General features: G+C 54.9%; 7 protein-coding genes across 7 annotated transcripts; 4 read left to right on the plus strand and 3 right to left on the minus strand.

Annotated features, from left to right (window-relative positions):
* Positions 1-11: 11 nt before the first annotated feature.
* On the minus strand, positions 12-2,189 carry BAUCODRAFT_155923 (uncharacterized protein). The gene is made up of 2 exons (XM_007677486.1): positions 2,042-2,189; positions 12-1,974 (listed from the first exon to the last, which is right to left on the minus strand). Exons 1-2 carry the CDS (start codon positions 2,085-2,087, stop codon positions 161-163), a joined length of 1,860 nt encoding a protein of 619 aa, XP_007675676.1. The 5' UTR covers positions 2,088-2,189; the 3' UTR covers positions 12-160.
* A 125-nt stretch (positions 2,190-2,314) lies between these two features.
* Positions 2,315-7,763, plus strand: BAUCODRAFT_32896 (uncharacterized protein). The gene is made up of 5 exons (XM_007677011.1): positions 2,315-3,125; positions 3,264-3,540; positions 3,693-4,329; positions 4,392-6,755; positions 6,830-7,763. The coding sequence occupies exons 1-5, from the start codon at positions 2,511-2,513 to the stop codon at positions 7,524-7,526; spliced, it is 4,590 nt and encodes a 1,529-aa protein (XP_007675201.1). The 5' UTR covers positions 2,315-2,510; the 3' UTR covers positions 7,527-7,763.
* Positions 7,764-8,567: 804 nt separating this feature from the next.
* BAUCODRAFT_67753 (uncharacterized protein) lies at positions 8,568-10,262 on the plus strand (the record flags this gene model as incomplete). The annotated part of the gene is made up of 2 exons (XM_007677193.1): positions 8,568-9,397; positions 9,449-10,262. Coding segments are annotated over 2 exons (1,644 nt in total), but the record flags the coding sequence as incomplete, so codon positions are not given.
* Positions 10,263-10,696: 434 nt separating this feature from the next.
* BAUCODRAFT_32899 (uncharacterized protein) lies at positions 10,697-16,294 on the plus strand. The gene is made up of 3 exons (XM_007677012.1): positions 10,697-11,157; positions 11,211-15,505; positions 15,561-16,294. Exons 1-3 carry the CDS (start codon positions 11,023-11,025, stop codon positions 16,021-16,023), a joined length of 4,893 nt encoding a protein of 1,630 aa, XP_007675202.1. The 5' UTR covers positions 10,697-11,022; the 3' UTR covers positions 16,024-16,294.
* Positions 16,295-16,470: 176 nt separating this feature from the next.
* Positions 16,471-19,020, minus strand: BAUCODRAFT_441374 (uncharacterized protein). The gene has a single exon (XM_007677487.1). The coding sequence runs from the start codon at positions 18,876-18,878 to the stop codon at positions 16,599-16,601; it is 2,280 nt and encodes a 759-aa protein (XP_007675677.1). The 5' UTR covers positions 18,879-19,020; the 3' UTR covers positions 16,471-16,598.
* Positions 19,021-19,097: 77 nt separating this feature from the next.
* On the plus strand, positions 19,098-22,141 carry BAUCODRAFT_106504 (uncharacterized protein). Its single transcript, XM_007677488.1, has 4 exons — positions 19,098-19,449; positions 19,524-19,740; positions 19,802-21,465; positions 21,535-22,141. Exons 1-4 carry the CDS (start codon positions 19,270-19,272, stop codon positions 21,709-21,711), a joined length of 2,238 nt encoding a protein of 745 aa, XP_007675678.1. The 5' UTR covers positions 19,098-19,269; the 3' UTR covers positions 21,712-22,141.
* A 490-nt stretch (positions 22,142-22,631) lies between these two features.
* On the minus strand, positions 22,632-23,012 carry BAUCODRAFT_68491 (uncharacterized protein; the record flags this gene model as incomplete). Its single annotated transcript, XM_007677249.1, has 3 exons — positions 22,632-22,709; positions 22,772-22,922; positions 22,975-23,012. 3 exons carry the CDS (start codon positions 23,010-23,012, stop codon positions 22,632-22,634), a joined length of 267 nt encoding a protein of 88 aa, XP_007675439.1.
* Between the last annotated feature and the right edge of the window lie 53 nt (positions 23,013-23,065).

Raw genomic sequence — 23,065 nt, forward strand, 5'->3', positions numbered from 1 at the left:
ATGCTTTGTTAAGAACTCAGATTTATGCGTAGTGCAGACATGATTCCAACGAAGGTACAATAACGAATTACTAGTATCCCACACTGCAAGGGACTCTCAAACAGGGCCCCAACACCATGCTAAATTTCATGAGGTTGAGCGGGCAGTATTGCCTGCACCTTCACGAGACAACTCTCCCACGAGCGGCAAGCCGTGCCTTTGCAGCTTCCATACGAGCTTGATCCAGCTCTTTACCGTTCCTATCTGTCAGACTTGTGACGCGCCTGCCCACATTAGGCGCATTGATTGCATTCCACGCTGCGGTAGGCTTGATAGTCTCAGTCATGTTCGGCCTCGAAACGGCAGACCCGACTGGGTCTTTCGCTTCGACTGCGGAAGGCTTGGCTGCCTGCTGTGAGATTCGGTCAAAGTACGATGTCGTCTTGCCATCAACGCGGACGGGCGACAGACTCGGCGTCAAATCAAAGGGGCTTGAAGCCGGTATAGCCACGGAGGGGTCATCTGCAGGAGCGGAGGAAGCGGCTTTGCGTGGTGTCGGTGACATCGAGGTCGCACGTCCGGCTGTGATTGGTTTCGCAGAGGGTTCAGGGAGGTCAGAAGATAGTATCGGAGAGTCATTCCGAGCCACGCTGCCCCGGTTTCCGCACGTTGCCGGCTGAATCACCTCTTGACGTATCAAAGGCTCCTTGGCGAAGCGATCTGCTGGTGGGGACGGCTGCGCAGAATCTCTTCGCGTGAGCTTGGTCGTAGGCATTGTGTTGACACTCAATGACTTCAGTGGAGTAGCGCATGTTCCGCTCGTTACTGCACGTCCGGCTTTTGGCGAGACTGCACGCTGCTCAATGGGTCTGACGCCGGCCAAGCTGGAAGGCGCGAAAGACTGGTCCCAGAGATCGTCGGTCTTCGGTTTGCCACCAGTGCTTCGCTGCCTCGCTCGTGTCTGTGTTCCGAACGAAGACGTCTGCTTCTCTACCTCGGCTGACTCCTTTGCCACATACGATGGCGTTGACGTCGAAGCTTTAGCCTTCAATGGTTGCTTTTCAGCTGCGGATAGCTGCCCAGTCTGTGGCTGCTGGTCAGGCTGCACTTCTTGGAGGCCAGAGGCAGACCCAGCTCCACGGGCTGTAACGCTCGCAAGGCCCTTGGGGTCTACTTCCATCACCCGCGCTTGCATCGCTTCTATCTGAGCCTCTAACTCAGCCGTCCGCTTCTCGAGCTTCTCCGCCCTCTTCTTCTCAATGCGTAGTTGGTCGGCAAGGTCTGTGCACTGGAAGTCCTTCTCCTTAGCGAAACTCTTTGCTGCCTTATGCTTGACGATCAGCTTCCTGATCTCACGCTGTGAGCTCTCGCGGTAGCTGTCATATTGTGTCTTCCAGGCTTTGCAGCAGTCACGGACAGGGCGCCCACCGTCCGCATCGGGAGCCTCGTCATGTCGCACCATCTTAGCAGTTCGCTCCACAGACTCTTCGCGCGCTTGCTCAAGCGCTCTTGTGAGCTTGCCACTCCCGGCCCCCTTCTCAGCATGCTCGTCAAGATCATCGTTGTCCGCGCCCGCGTTGGACCACGGACTCGGAAACTTGCCAGGACAGTCATCAGGCAAGCCAGTCTTAACTGGCCGTTTGGCCTCGTTATTGTTTACATGATCACCAAAAGACACGGTCTTCCGCTTCGCCGTCGCAGTACCAGGAGTCAAGAGTATGCCTTTGGTTGGGGAGGCCACTGGCTCCGGCACAAGCGGCTCCCGGTCGTCACGAAGTCCTCGCGCATCACCTGCGCTTTTCGGTCGGGCTGCTAGTGGCGGGCGGTCTGCTCGTGGCCCTTGCGCCCTTGGCCTTACGTGCTCCGTGTTCGAGTAACGACGCGCATTTGGCTGTGTGGTCTGCGGGGTGCCCCAGATAGCATGCTTGAACGCTCGAACAGCGAACACCGGGGCTGGTGTCTCTGGAGGCTCCAGAGATTCTGTTGCGTCTGGGTCTGGCATTGCATTAGCGGTTACCTTGTTGAGCGTTGTGCATGCCAACCGCTTGCAGGATGAGCATACCTGGTGGTCCTTCTGGCGGCTTTTGACCTGCTAGCCAGTGCAACATTGTAATGCGTAGGAGGCCTCCACGATGTCTCTGCTCTGTGTGGAAAGTCAATGAGTGTTTGTCGCAACTCCCACGTGGCAGTGACAAGCTGCAGCGCGGTAGTATTGCTCTATGTGATTGATTGTTTACCAATTGCCTCACTGGGAGATGCAGCCCTATCGCTTATCGATAGACTCTGAGCCAGTATCGCGGGCCAAACCTCGCTTGGGCTTGCTTAAGACACGCCACCACGGGCACTACCCACGACCTCCGACTCCTGCTCGGCAGACTACCATTACTTCTCGCAGATTGTGAGACTGAGCATAGGTGTATCAGAAATCATGCATTGTACAGCACGGATGGGTCTGTAGCCGTCTGGCTGCAAGTAGCCATCTACCCCGGGGCACGGCATCATGCGGCCTTGAAGCCTTCCGCCGATACGCGATGACGCCTAAATCCAGGACCAAAACACATGTACCAGATTACAAAGTTGTCGCCGGACAGGCGACACCAGCATTCAATTATGGTGAGGTACAAGCTGAGGAGGTCCTGGCCTTGCAATCGATATACATGGATGACTTTGAGGACGTCAAGTCCAAATCAGCTTGGAGTAAGACCGATCGAAGCTTTAACCTGAGACTGCGAGCTTTCTCAGCTCCGGACGCTTCTGTGGTACTCTCTGTAAGACTGACTGCGACGTACCCGAAGTCTGCGCCCCTGCTTGATGTGTCGTCACTAGACGGTTTCCATGAGCGAACGCAGAAGCGTGTGCGTAACATTCTTGCGAGTCGACCGAAAGCCTTACTCGGTGAAGTTATGATACACGAAATTGCCTCCGAGATACAGGATGCCCTTGAGGATGCTGTGAGTGCTCGGCAACAAGGCACTCTTCCAAGCCTGGAGGAGGAACGAGTGACCGCCGACGATCTCGCCACCGAGCACGCAAAAGAAGCCGAAGAGGCTGAACGCCGGCTTCATCGCGAGAGCCAGGAAGAAGAGGATCGAGTGCTACGTCAAATGGCCGACGATCTTGTGCAGCGCCGAGATAAGCGTAAGCCTGTACGTTCGACCATGTGTCTCCTCTCGTTCTTCTTTCCTGCGTGCGATCGAACGCGACTGATGCCCACCTGAGCTATTCGCCTTATGTTTCATACGAGATTGCCGACGTGTAGTTACTGATAGCGTACTCCTGCGTAGGCGAAGGAGGTTCGTGACATCGATGCCACGGTCATGGAAGACATCCTGGACTTCGAACAGGTCGCGGAAGTAATCGTTTCATCCGAGGTGGCCCAGTTCAGCAAGGTTGCTCTGTGCGGCTCTACGACTGTAGGTGCAGAAGAACTCGCGCGGCCAGTCGTCTCCCACAAGAACGTTCCACTTGTGGCGGTGGTGAAGACGACCATAACCGGGTCTAGAGAAATGACCATGCAGACTGAGTCAACGCTGGAGCTGGTCCGTAAGCTTCGGCATCCAGGTAAGTCGGTCACACAACGCAGCGCTGTCCCATCCAACTCCCACGGCCACTGCATGACATTGTCTTGGCCCTTTGATTGCTTATGCCATTTCGGAAGATCAAGGCAGCCGAGAAAGGTAGAGAACTTGTGCTGATAGGACGCCGTTTATTAGGCATACTGGGCTTGTTGGCATTCCGTGTCGACAAGCTGCACGGAGACACTTCGAGGGTAACTCTATGTACTGAGCATGCAGATCGCGGTACGTTGCACGATCTCCTGGGAACGGCCATACTGAAGCCGGACAAGGCACGGCATTACATCGTAGACGTGCTCGAAGCGCTAGACTACATGCATCATCGTGGTCTGGCACATGGAAATCTCAATTGCCGCAGTGTCTACATGCATGGCATTTCTCTCGCTCCCAAGCTAGGTAACCTCGGACACTGGATGCTGGATACGGAACACGACGCTTTGCCAACGAAGTGGAAGCCAGATAGCAAAACCCCCGACATGCACAACCTCCAAAAAGCCGACATCTGGCACCTCGGCGTGATGACTCTTCAGATGTTTCTTGGCATCGACATCATCAGCAGGTACCTGTCGCCCGCTTCCTTGCTCAACCGTCTCGATCTATCTGACGCCTTCGTCGACTTTCTCCATAAGACCTTTAGTGAGAGCGATAAGAGGCCGTCTGCTTTCGATCTTCTGCCGAGCGAGTTCCTCCGAACGGACTCGCCCATATACGCTGCCGAGTCTGCACTCCCCACCTCGCAGCGCTACGCCGACATTGCAAGTCCAGCGAAGCACAGGTAATGTGTGCCATTTGCAGTTACCGGCTCTATACCGCAAGCTGACGACGCAAAACCTACAGATCTCGCCATAATTCTTCCCACACCTATGACGCTCCTAACAGAGAGCCATCATCACGATATACGAACGACTTCACAGAGCTTGGCAGATTGGGTAAGGGTGGCTTTGGCGAGGTTGTTAAGGCTCGCAACAAGCTCGATGGCGGTGTGTATGCGATTAAGAAAATCCGGCAAGCACCCGACCTGCTAGACAAAGTCTTATCCGAAGTCATCCTCCTCAACCGCCTTAACCATCCTTATGTCGTACGTTATTATTCGACATGGCTCGAAAGTGACATATCAGATCAAGCTCATGAAGACGACTCGTCCGCAATCGTCACAGATGAGCGCACCCGGACGGATTCAGGTCAGTCGGAGCATGTAGGGTTTGGATACCAGAGTACAGGCGGTCTGGACTTCATCTCGAGTGGCTACCCCAATGTTGAATTTGGCGGTGACGACTCGTCCGAGCACTCTAATGACCCTGAGGACCCAGCAGAAAGTGACCCGGAACAGTATGCGCTAGCTCTTCGGAAACGACGATCAGACATCCAGCGCCCTCCGTCTGTGCTGTATATACAGATGGAATACTGTGAGCGTCGAACTCTACGGGACTTGGTTCTAAAAGGCATGAGTACCGACGATAGCTGGAAATACATGCGTCGAATCACGGAAGGCTTGGCTCACATTCACGGTCATGGAATCATTCACCGCGATTTGAAACCAGACAACGTCTTCATCGACGTGGCAGGCAATCCTAAAATTGGTGATTTTGGCTTAGCAACGACCGGTCAACACAACATCTTGGAACGAGCAGTACATCCAAACGGTCAAAGCGGGTACATGTATGATGGCGGCGGTATGACGCGCAGTGTTGGCACAACGCTTTACGTTGCGCCTGAACTGAGATCTCGATCACAAGATACGTACAGCGAAAAAGTGGACATGTATTCGCTCGGCATCATGTTCTACGAAATGTGCGAAGTATTCGGCACCGCCATGGAGCGGATCCGGTCGTTGCAGCACATTCGAGACCGACCAGGCGACCTTCCACCAGTCCTCTGCGCGAATGGTGCAAAGTCTGCACAGGGCAAGCTGATCGCTCGCTTGATCTCTCACAAGCCTGCGGAACGCCCGACAAGCACAGAATTACTGAGGAGTGACGTTCTGCCCGTTCGAATTGAGGATGAGACATTACGCCAGGCAATTAGTGGGCTCTCTGATTGGCGATCTCCATACCATCAGCAGATACTGTCTGCACTGTTCGCCTCTGACGTGCAGCGTCCAAGCAAGGTACAGGCTATGGCTTGGGATGCGAAAGCCAGCTCTATGGCTCCCAGCGATGATGCTCATCGCCTACGATGCCGTTCAGAAGCCATCAGCACATTGGAGATGGTGTTCCGACGTCACGGCGCCGAGCCGAGCCACCGCGAGAGCATTTTCCCCAAGTCCACTTACTATGCCAACGCGAATGTGATCTCGCTCCTCGATGCTGCGGGAAACTTGTTGCAATTGCCATATGATCTCACCCTCCCGCATGCCAGATACCTGGCAAGACAGTTGCCCATAATCAAGAAGACCTACAGCATAGGCACAGTATACCGAGATGCCTTTACAGGCGGCCCACCAAGAGCGAATGACGAAGTAGACTATGACATTGCATTGGCCGGCGAAGACCGCTCAATTGATGATGCGGAAGTCTTGAAGGTGGCAGATGAATTTATGTCAGAGTTGCTGCCCGACGCATCGAGCCGCATCCATATCAATCACTACGATATCCTGGACTCTGCATTAGAGCTATGCAGAGTGCCTACAGCGCAGCACTCCACTGCTAAAGAGATACTCAGCAAGCTCGGTTTTCATCAATGGACATGGTCGAAGGTGCGGGCAGAGCTACGCAAGTTCGGACTGTCGGATACCTCACTGGACGATCTACAGCAGCTCGACTTTCGCGAGAATCCCGAGAAAGCCTTCATACGTCTACGTGCCATCTCGACGAAAGGCAGCAAGCAAGTCCAAGCGAGAATTGAAAGCGCCATTGCATCGCTTGAGGCTACGATGTCCTATGCCTCTCAACTGTCTCTGAAGCATCGAATATACGTCGTGCCACTTAGCAGTGTCAATGCCAAGTTCTACGCCGGAGGCATGTTGTTCCAGTGCGTTCTCGAGAGAAAAACGAACGCCGTTCTAGCGGCTGGTGGCCGTTACGACAGCCTCGTGCAGGCACATAGGGATCGGAGCACTGTCAGAGCTTGCGAGGGCGCTGTCGGTGTCTCGATTGGTCTCGATGCAATTGTCACGCATATGGTCAAATATGGCAAAGGTCACAGCGACAGGCGAGCGTACCTTAGGAAGGAAGACCAAGCCTACAGTTCCTTCCAGAGGAGGTAAGTCGGTTGCACAACATCATCCTCGTTGTGCCAGGCCACGACGTCCGAGGACATCTGCTGATCAAATCCAGGTGCGACGTGACCGTTCAGGCCAGTACGTCAGACGGTCCTCGAAATGTTGCATTGCAAATATTGGCGCGACTCTGGGAGAGCAACATCAGTGCCGAGCTTTCTGCGGAGCAGAAGATACCATCTAGTCACCTCGACTCGAGGTTGCTCGTGACGGTTCGCCACGAGGCCTCCAACACAGTGAGAGTTACCAAGACCTTCCACCCGGACTCTGACGAGGCCGATGTGCCAATATCCTCCCTGGTCAGCCATCTGCAGCAGGAGCTGCGCAATGAAAGTGGCAAGTTCCGGCCGCCTGCACTTGGACGCCAAGTAAGCCAGCAAGACAGTGAGCGGAAGGCGAATGTTCAAGTGCTCATGGCACAGCATCGAAGCAAGAAGTCTAACAAGTATCACATCGTGGAGGCCGCACAGCAGCGCTGGTCAGAGAAGCTTGCCGAGTGGAAGGACGCACCCATACTCGCCATTGAGACGAGTGACGCTGTGCTAGACGTAATCAGAGATACGAAGCTTGCGGACGCAGAAAGCTGGCGAAGGGCGGTTCAGGGTGTTCAGCTCAACGAGCGTCAATATCTGGGCCAGGTTCAAGGCATACTCGCAACTTGGCGGAAGGTGTGGGCTGACGATGATGGCGCGCGAGAAGCGTGCGTCTTCAACTTCCGCACGGGAAGTTGCATCTACTACGATCTCGGGCTATAGCGAGGGTGTGACAAAATGAAGTAGGTAAGTGCAGACGCGGTCTGACATACTGCGGCTACATGTACTGCCCAGTCAAGGTCTCAAAGGCAGCTCCCAACTCAAGCGTGCCGGTTTTAGAGAAGCTTGATGATTTTCTGTAAACGTCGCCATATCCTCCCCCGTGATGCTTGTGCTTCACTGCCGTGCCAATGCCGCTGTCGACTCCCACTGCTTGACGGTTGTGATAGCGCTGTCAGGTCCCGAGCCTTCCTTCAGCGCGAAGCTTTGAGTGGTCGCGTGACGCTTTGCTTCAATTTGTGCATCGACATCTGGCACTCGGATATAGGCGAGCCGTTTACTTGCTGTTAATAGAGTCAGCATGAGCATTACTGGGAGTGAGTGAGGGCGAGGTACGAACCTGCGAGCTCTCGTCTTTCTTCTCTTACGCTTGAGGCGACGAACGCGCTTCTTCCTCCACTTCGCTCTCATCCTGGCTAGCTTGACTACAACGCACATTAGTATGAAAGATCATTGTCTGTGGATGTACTCTGCCACAGCATACCTTGCGCCTTGGGATGAGATTGACGGTTGTCAGGTACGAAGTAGCAGTGGTGCGGAGACGTGAAGCTGAATTTGATGAGCATTGCTGTGCCCGCGCTAGTGATCGGTCGTTCCCGCTCTTGGCGGCCGTCATCGAGCCACGTGAGCGTGCATCAGGCGTGCCACCTACGCGTTCGCTTCCAATGAGCGTTCCCAACCGACCTCGCTCTTGCGACTTCACATGAGCCTTGCCTTCTCTTCATACCTCCTTTCGCGGCCGGAACCCACCCTTTATTCGTTCCCCTTGAATGACTCAACCTCATGAACATGGACAGAGCCGGTCGCCACAGACGGCACGTCGCGACGCTCATCTTCCGCCACACCCATTATCCAGATTGTAGTCACGGTCTGCCCCTGTGAAAGTGTGTTCGAGCTAACGCACGGCTAGACAAGCAGCGCATATATGATCAACATAATATCGGTCGGGCAACTGTTCAGCAGGCGTTTGGCGTCTGTGAGCCGACCGTCTCATCACACCATCTCCGCTTCCACTGCGTTGTATTCGAGGATGGAGACGAGTCAGCCCAAATCGTCGCGCCACTAATCTATGTTCGCGTTCTTTCAAGAAACACTGTTGTCCTAGCGCGCCTGGATTCCAACAATCCGGGCAGCGAAAGTACGATCTCAGAAGCAAGTGGAGATGTACTCCTTACCAATGGAGATGTACTTCGCATCACAAGGCAAGTTTCCATCATTCTACAAACCCAAGGCCCTCCTGCTGCAACGCCAAGCGCATTTGATCTAGTAAAGCAAGCTGAAGTGCGGAGCTTCGAGGACCAGTACCAAGTAAGCGGTCGGATGCTTGGGTCAGGCGGCAATGGTACTGTCTTTGTGGCAGTAAAGCAGCCGACGAAGAAGCAGTACGCCTGTAAGATTGTGTCTTTCGCGCCTAGGCGGCAGGCAGGTCTCGCTCGTGAATACGATCTGCTAAGCAATCTTAATCATCCAAATATCATATCGCTCGAGAAAGTCTTCTGCGCTGCTCACAACAATTACATTGTTGAAGAACTTATCACAGGCGGCGATCTGCTCTCTTACCTCGATCAAAGGGGCAGTCTGAGCGAGCCGGAGGCAGCGATTATTGTTCGCCAGGTCCTCGAAGCCGTGGAGTACTTACACAGCAACCAGATCGTGCATAGGGACATTAAGCCGGAGAACGTCCTCGTCACTTCATGGAGACCAGGGGCACGCGTCGTGCTTACTGACTTCGGGCAAGCACGAAGGTTGCAGAGCGCAAAGCGCGCTGTCCTCCGCATGCATACTGTGATTGGCACATATGGCTACACGGCGCCGTAAGTCTAGGTTTACTCTGAGGGTCAGCCTGTTACTGACCGTCAGTACAGCGAGGTGTACGCACCAACGACACGCGATCTAGGACACGAGAAGGGCTACAGCAAGGCAATTGACATTTGGTCAACCGGCTGCGTCGCCGCGACGTTACTTAGCGGCTGTCCCGTCTTTTCAGACGACCGTGGCGACCCTCTCGAAGACTCCCAATACTGGAATACAGGCTTCATGGACACCCTTCCACAGTGGCGTAACGTTGGCAGAAAGGCGAAGTCGTTCATCCGAGGCTGTTTGACCACCGACGAGACACTACGTCCGACAGCCAAACAAGCTTCGCTGCATGAGTGGTTCTCCAATCGCCACTACGCGGCGGAGCTCGAAGCAGCATATCAGCGAGCGATTAGTGACTGGAAGCCGAGAACTATCGATGGCGCCTTAGTTGAGACCGTCCAGACCGCTAACGCAGTCCTCGATGCAGTAATGAAGGCTCAGCAGGAGGAAAATGTGCGAAATGGTACGGAGTCATATCATTTTCGGCATGCGGGCACGGAAGGACCTTTGCTAAGCCAGTTCGGATGTTTCCAAAGCAGTTTGTCTGCCATCAAGCCGCGCCACACGCCATTACCTCCTATTACAGATGACCTCAATCCAGACCACGCCGTCAATGGCCGGCATGAACATCTCAACGCAAAGCCACCATACACTGGAGATGGTCATCCGGAGCCGCACGACAGCACCTTCAACGATCGGCGGTTCTCGGCCTGCTCCGAATCCGAGTCATTCCTCACATTGAGCGCCTCAATACCTCGTCCCCCGCCGAGGAGCCAGTGGGACGCCAGCATTACAGAGACGCAGTTGATGCTGGATTAGCACTGATCGACGATAGCTGTCTGAAGCGCATATCAAGACATGTATCATCGCACAGTACAGCGGGACGTCTGTTGTGGCATTGCGAGCAATAGTGAGGACGCTGTTAGCAACGTGGTGGATAGCATTGACCGAATGCGGTGAGGTTCTGAGCTAAATTCGGCATGGGCTAGTGTAGCAAAGCCAATGAGAGCTTGTCAGTAAAGCATCGTTAGAGCTCACGCAGGCTGAACTCAACAAGCGTGCGTGTTCTGTCGGGCAAATCGTGTGCAGTTAGGAGCTCACTTCCACTACTCGGAGGTTCACGCCCACCAAGCAATATCTGAAACACCGGGCACGAGCGCGATTGCGGAGAAGTGACTGTTTCGGGCGTAAAGAGAGTTCCCCAAATGAAGTGATCCTTGCCTGCTTGCCGTGACCTGCAGGTGGTAAGGAGGGCGGGAGGTGCCGATTCGCGCCATCACGGAGGCTTGAACGGGCGGCTTAAGGGACACAGCACGCCAATAATGTTAGGCGGATGTTGATTCCTACAGTGAAGGCAATGCCGGGAAGCTACTCCTACTCCTATCCAACTGATCATCGACGCGTGTACTATTATTCTGCTTCTTTGAGGGAGACTCCGTTCCCTTGACACTTCCCCTCAACCCCAGGATTCTCAGCGCTGGCGTTGGGTTTGGGTAATACGCTGCTGAGGCAGGTCAGGCGTGAAACATAAAACGGCCATAGATGTGAAGTGGTGACGGCGGGGCATCACATAGGCAAGATGTCGCATACGTATGATGTCGGCACGAAGGCATGGCAGCCTGATGCGACAGATGGATGGGTGGCTTCGGAGGTGGTGGAGAAGAAGGTGGATGGGGAGAAGGTATTCCTGGTGTTCGCGCTGCAGAATGGCGAGGTGAGAATGAATGTGCCATATGATGAATGTTGAGGAGATGCTGATGGTAGAAGAACCGTACCGTCGAGACAACTCTTGCTGCACTGCAAGAGGACAATGCTATGAAGTCCACCCTCCCGCCCTTGATGAACCCGGCCATGCTCGAAGCCAGCGACGACCTGACGAATTTGTCCCATCTTAACGAGCCCGCCGTCTTACAAGCTATCAAGCTCCGCTATGCGCAAAAGGAGATCTACACATATTCTGGCATCGTCCTGATCGCCACGAATCCCTTTGCCCGCGTCGACTCGCTGTATGTTCCGGGCATGGTGCAAGTGTATGCGGGAAAGCAGCGAGCTTCGCAAGCACCACATTTATTCGCCATTGCGGAAGAGGCATTCTCGGACATGCTGCGGGATGGGCACAACCAGACGATCGTTGTCTCAGGAGAGTCTGGTGCAGGCAAGACCGTGAGCGCAAAGTACATTATGCGTTACTTCGCAACACGAGAACCACCGGACCAGCCTGGCGTGCGAAGGCGGGATCGTACCGCAACAGGCGACGCAATGAGCGAGACGGAGGAGCGGATTTTGGCCACCAATCCAATCATGGAAGCTTTCGGCAATGCCAAAACGACCCGCAACGACAACTCAAGTCGCTTTGGCAAGTACATTGAGATCATGTTTAATGCTCAGACGGACATCATCGGTGCACGGATACGCACGTATCTGCTCGAGCGGTCGCGACTGGTGTTCCAGCCGCTTAAGGAGCGGAACTACCATATCTTCTACCAGCTCGTAGCAGGCTCCAGCGACGCAGAACGGGAAGAGCTTGGCTTGCTGCCGGCAGAGCACTTCGACTATCTCAACCAGGGCGCCGCGACGCAGATCGAAGGTGTAGACGATGGAGCGGACTTTATGGAGACAAGATCGGCGCTGACAAGGCTGGGTGTGTCGCAAGACGTTCAGAAGGCGCTATGGCGGATACTGGCAGCCCTGCTGCATCTCGGCAACATAAAGATTACTTCCACTCGGACAGAGTCACAGCTGTCAGCTTCGGACCCTTCAGTCGCCAAAGCTTGCGCTCTCCTTGGGATTGATGCTGCCGACTTTGCCAAGTGGACGGTAAAGAAGCAGCTGATTACGCGCGGGGAGAAGATCATCTCCAATTTAACAGCACAGCAAGCAACGGTTGTTCGGGACTCTGTGGCGAAGTACATCTACAGCTCCTTGTTCGACTGGCTAGTGGAGACCATGAACGCTTTCTTGGCGACAGAGGAGACGCTAGAACAAGTCAAGAGCTTCATCGGCGTGCTGGACATCTACGGCTTCGAACATTTCGCGAAGAACAGCTTTGAGCAGTTCTGCATCAACTACGCCAACGAGAAGCTCCAACAGGAGTTCAACCAGCATGTCTTCAAGCTGGAGCAAGCAGAGTACATCCGCGAGGAGATTCGATGGGAGTTCATCGAGTACTCCGATAACCAACCTTGCATTGACCTGATCGAAGGCAAGCTTGGTGTCTTGGCACTGCTGGACGAGGAGAGCAGATTGCCCATGGGCACTGACGAAAGCTTTGTGAACAAGCTGCATCACAACTTCATCTCTGGCGACAAGCAGAACAGATTCTACAAGAAGCCGCGGTTTGGAAAGAGTGCCTTCACGGTTTGTCACTATGCTATCGACGTTACCTACGAGAGCGAAGGTTTCATTGAAAAGAATAGAGATACGGTGCCGGATGAGCATCTGGAAGTGCTTAGGAACACGACCAACTCGTTCTTGAAAGACATGCTGGAGGCGTCGGCTGTGGTCAGAGAGCGCGATAATGCCGCGCTTGCTGCACCAAAGGCTAACGGCACAGTGCTGGCGCCAGTGAAGAGAGCCGGGGCGGCAGCCGCCAGAAAGCCTACGCTTGGCGGCATCTTTAAGAGCAGTCTGATTGAGCTAATGACTACCATCAACTCTACAGATGTGCACTACATCCGGTGTATAAAGCCAAATGAAGGCAAAGAAGCCTGGAAGTTTGAAGGACCGATGGTCCTCAGCCAGCTCAGAGCATGTGGCGTACTGGAAACGGTGCGAATATCATGCGCAGGTTACCCGACACGATGGACCTATGAGGAGTTCGCAATGCGTTACTACATGCTGATACCTTCAACGCAATGGACGACCGAGATCCGCGACATGGCAAACGCGATCTTGCGGAAGGTGCTGGGAGAGAGCAAGCAAGACGGTACTGACAAATACCAGCTCGGTTTGACAAAGATCTTCTTCCGTGCCGGAATGCTCGCCTTCATGGAGAACATGCGTACAGAGAGACTGAACAGCGCCGCCATACTCATCCAGAAGAACCTTCGCGCCAAGTACTACCGCCGGCGGTATTTGGAAGCTGTCAGCAGCATCCGCGCCTTTCAGTCCTTTGTCCGCGCTATGCTTGCCCGCGGGCGAGCCCAGGAGGCGAAGCGACAGAAAAGCGCAACCACGATCCAGCGCGTTTGGCGAGGGCAGAAGGAACGGAAAAGTTACGTACGCATCCGAAACGATCTCGTCCTTGTTGAAGCGGCGGCACGCGGTTGGCTCTGCCGAAAGCGGATTCAAGACAAGAGGCTAGGTGACGCTGCTCGGTGCATACAGCGAGCATGGCGGCAGCACAGAGGTCTGAGGGCATGGCGAGACTACCGGCGGAAGGCCGTCTTGGTGCAAAGTCTGTGGAGAGGCAAGCAGGCGAGAAGAGGGTACAAGAAGCTGCGAGAGGAGGCTCGCGACTTGAAACAGATTTCGTACAAGCTTGAAAACAAAGTGGTGGAGCTTACGCAGAGTTTGGGCACTATGCGAACCGAGAACAAGGCGCTCAAGGGCCAGGTGCAGAGCTACGAGGCACAGCTCAAGAGCTGGCGAGAACGACATACAGCGCTCGAAGCGCGAACGAATGACCTACAGCGCGAGGCAAACCAGGCAGGTATTCATGCCGCGAAGCTTACCGCTGTGGAGCAAGAATTCGTACGCCTGCAGTCTGCGCACGAAGAATCACAGGCCAACATGCGCCGGTTGCAGGAGGAGGAGAAGAGCCTTCGGGAATCGCTCAAGAACACAAGTCAGGAGCTAGAGGCCACCAGACAGAGTCGAACCGTAAGCGAAACAGAGAAGCTGAGTCTGCGCAAACAGTTGGCGGACTTGCAAGATGAGCTGGAACATGCGAAGAGAGCAATGCCAGTTAATGGAGAGATGCTTTCCAACGGGATCGTTGTCCCTGCCGGACAGCAGCAGCCTTCGGGGCTCATCAATCTCGTAGCGTCAAAGAAGCCGAAAAGGAGAAGTGCCGGTCCCGAGCCGATCAACACCGAAAGGTTTTCAGGCGCGTATAATCCACGGCCCGTATCAATGGCTTTCGGTGCGACAGGAGCTCCGGGCCATATGCAGAATCTGTCAGGCTCGACGTTCAACCCAAGCGTGGAAAATGTCGAGATCGAGCTTGAGAGCCTGCTTGCAGACGAGGATGGCTTGAATGATGAGGTGACGATGGGCTTGATCCGTAACCTCAAGATCCCGCCGCCGGGCAGCACGCCACCACCCACTGATAAAGAGGTCCTCTTCCCAGCGTACTTGATTAATCTGGTCACAAGCGAGATGTGGAACAACGGCTTCGTGAAAGAATCGGAACGCTTCCTAGCAAATGTCATGCAGTCGATCCAGCAGGAAGTAATGCAGCACGACGGTGACGAGGCGGTCAATCCGGGCGCTTTCTGGCTCTCAAATGTTCACGAGATGCTGTCGTTTGTCTTCCTTGCCGAAGACTGGTACGAGGCACAAAAGACAGACAATTTCGAGTACGACCGCTTACTGGAGATTGTCAAGCATGACCTCGAGAGCCTGGAGTTCAACATCTACCATACCTGGATGAAGGTGTTGAAGAAGAAGCTTCACAAGATGATCGTGCCCGCCATCATCGAGTCGCAATCGCTGCCCGGCTTTGTCACAAACGAGAGCAACCGCTTCCTTGGAAAGCTTCTCAACTCTTCCGCCACGCCCGCCTTCAGCATGGACAACCTACTTTCGCTCCTCAACAACGTCTTCAAGGCAATGAAAGCGTACTATCTCGAAGACAGCATCATCACGCAGACTGTCACGGAGCTCCTGAGGTTAGTCGGTGTAACCGCCTTCAATGACCTGCTGATGCGGAGAAACTTCCTGAGCTGGAAGCGAGGACTGCAAATCAACTACAATATCACGAGGATCGAAGAGTGGTGCAAAAGCCATGATATGCCGGAAGGCACCCTTCAGCTCGAACATCTCATGCAAGCTACCAAGCTACTGCAGCTGAAGAAGGCAACACTGAATGACATCGAGATCATTCAGGATATCTGCTGGATGTGAGTTGCGTCAAAGATCGCACTGAATGTGACCTCACTGACCATGATATTGCAGGCTGTCACCCAACCAAATCCAGAAGTTACTCAACCAATACCTTGTCGCCGACTACGAACAGCCCATCAATGGTGAGATTATGAAGGCCGTCGCGTCGCGGGTCACCGACCCGAAGTCGGACGTCCTCCTACTGCAGGCCGTAGACATGGACGACTCAGGTCCGTATGAGATCGCCGAGCCACGCGTAATCACAGCCTTGGAGACCTACACGCCTAGCTGGCTGCAGACGCCGAGGCTGAAGCGCCTGGCCGAGATCGTAAGCGCGCAGGCCGTGATGCAGCAACAGCTTGACGCGAGTGGCATGGGCAAGTTGGCGGAAGAGAACGAAGGCCTAGAGAGCTGGCAACAGGGGGTGGTGCATGAGGTGAACGGGCTTAATGGGCATGCGCACCACCACCTTCCGCCTGTGACGCATGAGATCCTGAACGAAGAGGACGATGGCGACCTTTCGCCACACTCATAGAAGGGCGACACGGCCGTCTGCGTGAGTTCAGTATATGCTTTCAGCAGCGAGTTTGGCGTTCACAAGGCGAAGGCCAGTCGATGGTCATTCTGGGTCTTCTTCATCACAGCACGCGCGTTGCATCCGGGCGGACAGCGTTGTCGACAGGATAGGATCCTTTTCAGCGTAACAATTAGTGTATCATCCAGGGCCACAAGGCTCTGTGTCTCTCTGCGAACGTTGTGCCCACCAGCGTGCATCTTCCGTCCTCCCGTGAGATGACTCCGAAGCCTGCGCAACAGCACCAGATTCGACCATCCTGTGTTTTCATTGCATGACATTGACTACGATATGTGAGCAGGACGCTCCACTTCTTTGACGTGTCGCCAGTGCCACGTGAAGACGTTCAGCCGTCGCAAAGTCGCTCTGCCGTAGACTATAAGCATGCCGCTTGGGCACATCCACAACAACCACTCACAAGGATCGAGTGATATAGGGATTCCCACAAGCCAGCCACCGGAGTGTTGGGTAGAGTCCGCTCCTCTGTCATCTCCATCAAATACCGCGCGAGGCTGAACGCGGTTACTTCGCTCTCCTCACGCCGCCGCTTCTGCCACGGCAGCCTCTCCACTCATTGTCCCCGCCCCGACCGCCTTTCCCCCCCTCCCACCTACCTTCTTACCCGCATTCTCCTTCCGCTTGTCCTCTCTCGCCCTATTCCGACCGCGCTTCGCCTGCTCCTCCAGCGCCTTCGCCGCCTTCCGATTCTCCCTCTCACGCTCCTCCTCCGCCAGAGCAGCCTCAATATCCTCCCTCCGCCCCTTCATGCTCTCCCGGATCACGTCCTCAGCATGCTGCGCACTCTCGTACTTCGTGTAAAAGGCAATATCCTGGTTGGTGTCTGCAGCGTACTGCTCGAGACTTATAGTGCCAGAAGTCGGCAGCCACACGGGTTTAGTGCCTTCGACATGGAGCAGCATATTGTTCACGCGGACTGGGTCAAGACGCTCCTCGCGATTGAACTTGGTCTTCACCTGTTGTCTGCTTCTCGGAGCGAAGTATCGTGCAATGGTACCGAAGTCCGTGCCGAATGCCCAGAGCAAGTCCAGGAAGCGGTCGGTTTCGAAGTCGGTCCAGCGGTCGTTCGCCTTGCGATGAACCGGCACACGCTCAGCAGGATCACGGCGACGGTTGTTGATATTGGTCAAGCGGTTGACTCGACGGGTCAGATCGTTATCTTCTTCAATCAGGAGGTTGGGATCGGCCGTGGCATCCGCAGGCGCCGCATTAGGGAGAGTAAGGCTTGCTTCATCCGCAACAATCTGCCCGTTCACGATGCGGAGGGTCGGACCTTGGCTTGGCGGGATATCTTCCACGTTCCCATTGTCCTCGTTGGGTGGCTGAGCTTCACCTTCGTCGCCACCGTTTGCACCCGCTGGACGGTCTTCGGTTGATGGTACAGCATCCGTGTTGCTTTGCGCGGCGCCTCGGTCTTTCTCCTTCTGCTTCTCACGCTGTTGCTTCTGTCGCAACTCAGCAGCACGTTCGATCTCTTCTCGCCGTTTGCGGCCGACCTCGGCCCAATCGATCTTCTCCATTTCCTTTTCACGCTCAGAAGCCTTCCCATGATGGGCGTCACGGCTCAGATCGAACATGGAAAGCGTGTTTGGATCAATCTGATGCAACTCAGGATCGGGACCTTTCCGCTTTCGTTTCCGCTTGGCCTTGGGCTCCTCTGGTGGCTGCACTGCTTCTGCACCCATTCTAGCATCCTTGTGCTGGTCTTCGGATGGCTGCGTAGCTGGTTTCCGTCGCCTTTTGAGTGGCTTCGCAGTTGATACAGCAGGATTTGGTGTGGCATTTGACTCGTCCGTAGCAGATCGAGGAAGTTCCGGGGTCTCACGATCAGCCTCAGAGACAAGCGCCTCGCTAAGCTTCCGTTTGCCCCTTCCCTTTGGCTGTGATGCCGGCTTGGTTTGCTTTACTTGCCGCGACGCTGCGACTCGGCTTCTTCGCGTCTGTTTCACCAGATCTGGCGCGACACCCGAGGAACTCTCCTCCTGCGGATTGAGCAGCGGGTCCTCAGTCTGGTCCGATGCTGCCTTTGCCTGAGCAGGCTTACGCCTCGTATATCGAGGCCTCGCGGCTGTGACCGAAGGGGCGTTCGCGGCAGAAAGCACTTCTGGTCTGGTTGGGCCGTCGGCTGAAGGCTGTGGTGCTTCAGCAGGTGTTGCGTCTTCATTGACTTCGGCCTGCACGAGTGCGTTGCTTCTCGCCAAGCTCCTCTTCGGCCGTTTAGATGGAGCTGGCTCCGATGTGGTGGCGTTGGCATCAGACTGAACTGACTCATGCTTGCGTTTCCTGGAATGAGGCTTCGTGATCTCAGTAGTAATTGTGTTCGAAGGCGCCGCAATCAGTGGGTCGGAAACTCCGACTGACTGAGCGTCAACGAAACGCTCAAGGGTGCCATCAGAACTCGGCACTGTCACTGGGAGTCCAGATAGACCGTCGGACTCTTGTGCCGTTACAAGAAGCTCTGGCAAACCACCAACAGTCGCACCCGTCGCAGGAGCTTCTAGTGGCTCTTGGGTGGCCTTAACGCGACTTAAACTGGGTTCCGCAGGCGGGGGCTGGACATCAGGTCCGAGGTCGACAGCACCATTTACCCGATCCGCTATGTTGCGTTCATTTGCTACAGGCTCACTTGGGACCGGCGCCGTAGATGTGCTTACGGTCGAGGCTGCAGGTGCCTCGGTCTCAGCAGGCACGGTTGCTTGTGCTGCAGTTGGTTTTGGCGGAGCAGCTGGTCTCCGACGTGCAGGCGCCTTAGGTGCAACCTGCTTGCCGGGCACGGCTGAGCTGATGAGCTGGGACATTTCCTCGCGCTATGGATCATTCATGGCTACTGTGTTGGAAGAGCCGACCACAAGGTCTAGATGCAAGAGTTGACTGATGAGGTTGGCGAGCCATGACTTATCGATATCGGCCCGCAACGGCACCGCCCCGTACGGAGATCGTGTGGCGTTTTCGCAACCTTAGGCCGCTCTTACGGCCTGTGCGCTCAGCAACTCCTTTCGACAAGACTTCGAGTCTTGTGCGCCGTCAGCCTCTGCGAGCAAAACCACCACCACCACATATTCAAGCGCTTACACTCCTATCGAGTTGCTTCCGCCAGACTTCCTGCCCCCTATGACTGTATATGTGGGCCAATAATGGTAACGCGCGTTGCTACAGCCAGTACCTGTGTTCATTGCCTCGTGGTCTCCAATGACAACCACGCAGACCGCTGGTGTAGCGCTTCCATCCTTCGACAAGCTCAAGATGGAAGAGCGCAAGCGGTCATTATTGCCCGATGGCGATGATGGCGCGCCGAGGGCGAAACGTCTCGTGAAGGATGAGAATGGCCAGGCCATGCGGATGGACAATGAGAAGGAGAAGGAGATAGAGGTATGTCCAACAGTCTTGACTCGAAAATGTCAAGGTTAGTTCGGGTGAGCTGACAAGTCGATGCGCGGTTGCAGAGCTTTCAGAAGGATGCTATCTTGCGGCAGCTGAAAGAGTACAAGCGGCAAAAGAGGGACCTTGACGAGCAGCTTTCTGAGATGACCAAGAAGTGCCGCTATCATGACGACCATCTACGCGCCGTTGACGGCTTCTTCGCGCAACTACTCGACGAAATCCGTGTGCTTGCCAGCACGTCCCTACCAACTCCGCCACCTAGCGCCACAGCGCCCACGGGTATGCATTACACCACTATCCCTGTCACGTGAAGAGGCGATATACTGAGAATGAGCAATAGGCGAAGAAATGTACGGCTCGGCGTTGCTTTTCGAGAACAGCCATGTCTTCAGCGAGCACCTGCAAGCACGGTCGCAAAGTATAAGAAGCGCAATAGCGGACCTCTTTGGCAGGCTCCCCTCCGCAACACCAGATGTAGAGTCGTTGCGGGCGCAGTTAAACGAACTTTTGGCGAAAGAGAAAGAGCATGCCGTTCAGCTTCGGAAAGCTTTAGATGACCAAGAGTCACTGACGCAACGATGGGAGGCGGCAGTGGAGCGCTACATGATGGCAGAGAAGAAGCTGGATCGCGCCAAGAGTCAGCAAGTGCTCAAGCTTGAGCGACAAGCCATAATGGGCGGCAACGCGGATGTAACATCGCCGACGACGAGCAAGGCTTCGGGCACGCCTGTGAAGAAGGAGCACTCCGCGGTCAACGGTGAGCTCGAGAACGGCCTCCTGAGCGCGGAGGCAGAGGCTGCGCGCAAGGAGGCGCTTGCCGTGGCCGAGCGGCAGAAAGCTCAGGTGGAAGAGGTCGAGGCGGAGAACGAGCGCCTGACCAACGAGCTCAGTGCGGCGCGAACTAAGCTTGCAAGTCTGTCTGATGATGACTATGCCGAGACATCCATCTTCAAGACCTTCAAGTCCCAATACGAGGACGTGGTAAGGCGCGTCAACGATCTTGAAGCCACCAACGTGCAACTGCGTGAAGAAGCGCAGAAGCTGCAGAGTGAGCGAACGTCGTATCGCAGACAGATTGATGATGAGAACCGGGAGCATAGCAACGACAGCGAGGCGCAGATTGCGCGGGCCGAGACTGACTTGGCGCGAATACGGCAAGCTCGGGATGATGTGACCGCTGAAGTTGAAGTTCGACGGCGGGCGGAAGAAAGTCGGCGATCCGCGAATGATCTAGTCAAGGAGCTGGCGGAAGCCAAAGACATGAAGATTGCAGCACTGGAAGCGGAGATCGCGAGGCTGAAGACCCAGGTCGAAGACTCCGTAGGTGCTGACCAGGACATAGCTGGTGTCGATAACACGGACCTTGAGAGCCTCGATAATGAGGCTTTAAAGTTAAGGTTACGCACGCTGGAGGGTCAGCATGCTTTACTTAGCAACGAGCTCTCCTCCATGGAGGCCGCCTGGCGCAAGACTTCCGCCCTTGCCACGCAGAAGGTAGCCGAGACCGCAAACCAGGAGGAGCTCGTGGCGCGATTGAACGCGGAGAAGGCAAAGGCGGATCAGAAGTACTTCGCCGCGATGAAATCAAATGACATGAAGCAAGGCGAATTGCGGAGCCTCAAGATGCAGAACGCAAAGTCGAGCGAGATTGTCACGCAGCTGAAGGAAAGCGAAGGCAAGGCGCGAGAACTGGTGTCGAATTTGGAGCGCCAGATTGCCGAGAGTAAGGACGCTTTGGCGAAGCTTGAGCAGCAGCACAGGACACTGGAGCAGAAGAATAAAGAGAGCGCCATGGGTCTGGAGGGATCCCGGAAGCAGATCGGCGAATTCAAGACCCTTATCTCTGCCAAGGATAAGGAGATTCTAGCCGCTGGAAAAGCGAAGCGCGACGCGGAAGCTGAGCTGGAGAGGACCCAGACGCGGCTCGAAGATTCGCGGAAGCAGGTGGAGTCGCTGCGGAAGACGAGAGCGGCTGAGAATAGCGCGACGAGCGATGAGTGGAGGGTACGTCGTGAATGCCTCTACCGCCTTTGCTCTCTTGAGGTTCGTGCTAATTTGGATTGTGTGAAACAGAAAGTCGCCATCTGTCCGGTCTGCAACACAAACTTGCGGAATACAACTCTCAAGCTTTGCGGCCATGTTTTCTGCGGGGAGTGCGTGCAGCGACTTATTGCGAACCGCAATCGGAAGTGTCCCTCTTGTGCGCGGGCTTTTGGAAATGGAGATTTTATGGGGATCGTCTTGACCTGATTGGCCTGGGTTATGTTTGATCAATTGGAGAGCGTCGCCGGTCTCGGTTGGCCCGTCAAAGATGCCACCGGACGGCCAGTGCCCTTTTGATATCTGTCGTGGAGAATCGGCAGATGTCGCTCCAAGTAAAGGACAATTTTCGTCTGGCACTTGCAGCGTGCCCTCAATAGTGGGTGCGGGCTTGCCGCTCGGATTGGCGGTTTAGGGAGCCTAAGGTGCGGGTGAAGATCGTGGACGGCGAGGTTGGGAGGTTTATCTTGCTGAGGCTAGGTTCAAAGCCACAGTTGATGGGTACGGGACAGGAGAGGGACCACCGAGCGAAGTACTGTGATCACCGCTTGTCTTAGTTAGGAAGTGTACATCGCTCTGTACGAGTACTCGCGAGGCCTGCCATAGCGTGTGTCGCCTGCAGATGCTTATTGGCGCAGCCTAATCTTACAAGGAGTGCTTTGAAGTTTAGATAGGGCTGCTGCCAGCTGCCATTTGTAGTCAGCCTGGAGGTCTAGGTGCGCTGGACGTCCTTCTGCCCAACGAAATACTTCGAGTGCCAATCACAAATACCCGACTCATATGTCTGCGCAAAATGACTCGGGCGTCAGTGCGCTGCTCTCTATGGGTCAGTGACTGCTTGCCAAATTGTCCGCATAGCGTCGACACCAAGATGTCACTGGTACGCTGGGAGCGAGACACCTCTTCACCGTGGAAAGATGCCGCATCATCGAGACTGCAACACAGCCATCACACTTGTTTGGGCGGACCTTGTGTAGTTGGTCTTTCTCAGTATACGTCGATGTGCGGCTAACAACATTCTCGCTAGCATAGCATCCGCTCCTCAATGCATTTATACGCCTCATCAACGCCCTGATATCCCGCATACTATGTCTTCCGGAGTTGATCAGTGCCAGCATCCATGCATACGGCTATCGTAATGCTATCTCTCCCTGCCGGCTTTGTCTTTGGTGTAGGAAGGCTTGACTTGCGCAGAAAAGTAGGAAGACCTGGCAGTGTCCGTATCAGTTTCCATTCCAACAATGCTCAAACGGCATCACGTAAGACTTACGCCGTATACACCAACCGCACCGAACACAGCCGCAGCGACTGCGCTGCCACTCTCGGGATCCTCATCTGAGCCCATCATGCTGTGGTGGTTGTTTGCGAACATGCTGCCGATTGCGCTTAGGATGATGATCGCGAAGACGGAGATGACGATGCTACAACCATCTCAGTACAGCTTCATGTTGCCTTCTCGAAGCTCAGCCATACCATGTCCATGCATTGAAGGCGGATACTACGGGCTTCATGGTGCTTTCTTCTGCTCAATGCGGCCTTATCGTATGCAGAAGGTTCGTCAACG

This window comes from Baudoinia panamericana, assembly GCF_000338955.1.
Source record: "Baudoinia panamericana UAMH 10762 unplaced genomic scaffold BAUCOscaffold_5, whole genome shotgun sequence".
Taxonomy (NCBI): domain Eukaryota; kingdom Fungi; phylum Ascomycota; class Dothideomycetes; order Mycosphaerellales; family Teratosphaeriaceae; genus Baudoinia; species Baudoinia panamericana.

Coding starts and splice junctions, on each gene's coding strand:
- BAUCODRAFT_32896 (XM_007677011.1), top strand. CDS start 2,511: ATGACGCCTAAATCCAGGACCAAAACACATGTACCAGATTACAAAGTT. Junction 4,330..4,391: donor GCAAGTCCAGCGAAGCACAG/GTAATGTGTGCC, acceptor CAAAACCTACAG/ATCTCGCCATAATTCTTCCC. Junction 6,756..6,829: donor TACAGTTCCTTCCAGAGGAG/GTAAGTCGGTTG, acceptor GATCAAATCCAG/GTGCGACGTGACCGTTCAGG.
- BAUCODRAFT_441374 (XM_007677487.1), bottom strand. CDS start 18,878: ATGTCCCAGCTCATCAGCTCAGCCGTGCCCGGCAAGCAGGTTGCACCT.
- BAUCODRAFT_32899 (XM_007677012.1), top strand. CDS start 11,023: ATGTCGCATACGTATGATGTCGGCACGAAGGCATGGCAGCCTGATGCG. Junction 11,158..11,210: donor TCGCGCTGCAGAATGGCGAG/GTGAGAATGAAT, acceptor TGATGGTAGAAG/AACCGTACCGTCGAGACAAC. Junction 15,506..15,560: donor ATTCAGGATATCTGCTGGAT/GTGAGTTGCGTC, acceptor ATGATATTGCAG/GCTGTCACCCAACCAAATCC.
- BAUCODRAFT_106504 (XM_007677488.1), top strand. CDS start 19,270: ATGACAACCACGCAGACCGCTGGTGTAGCGCTTCCATCCTTCGACAAG. Junction 19,741..19,801: donor TAGCGCCACAGCGCCCACGG/GTATGCATTACA, acceptor AATGAGCAATAG/GCGAAGAAATGTACGGCTCG. Junction 21,466..21,534: donor CGACGAGCGATGAGTGGAGG/GTACGTCGTGAA, acceptor TGTGTGAAACAG/AAAGTCGCCATCTGTCCGGT.
- BAUCODRAFT_155923 (XM_007677486.1), bottom strand. CDS start 2,087: ATGTTGCACTGGCTAGCAGGTCAAAAGCCGCCAGAAGGACCACCAG. Junction 1,975..2,041: donor GCCGCCAGAAGGACCACCAG/GTATGCTCATCC, acceptor ATGCAATGCCAG/ACCCAGACGCAACAGAATCT.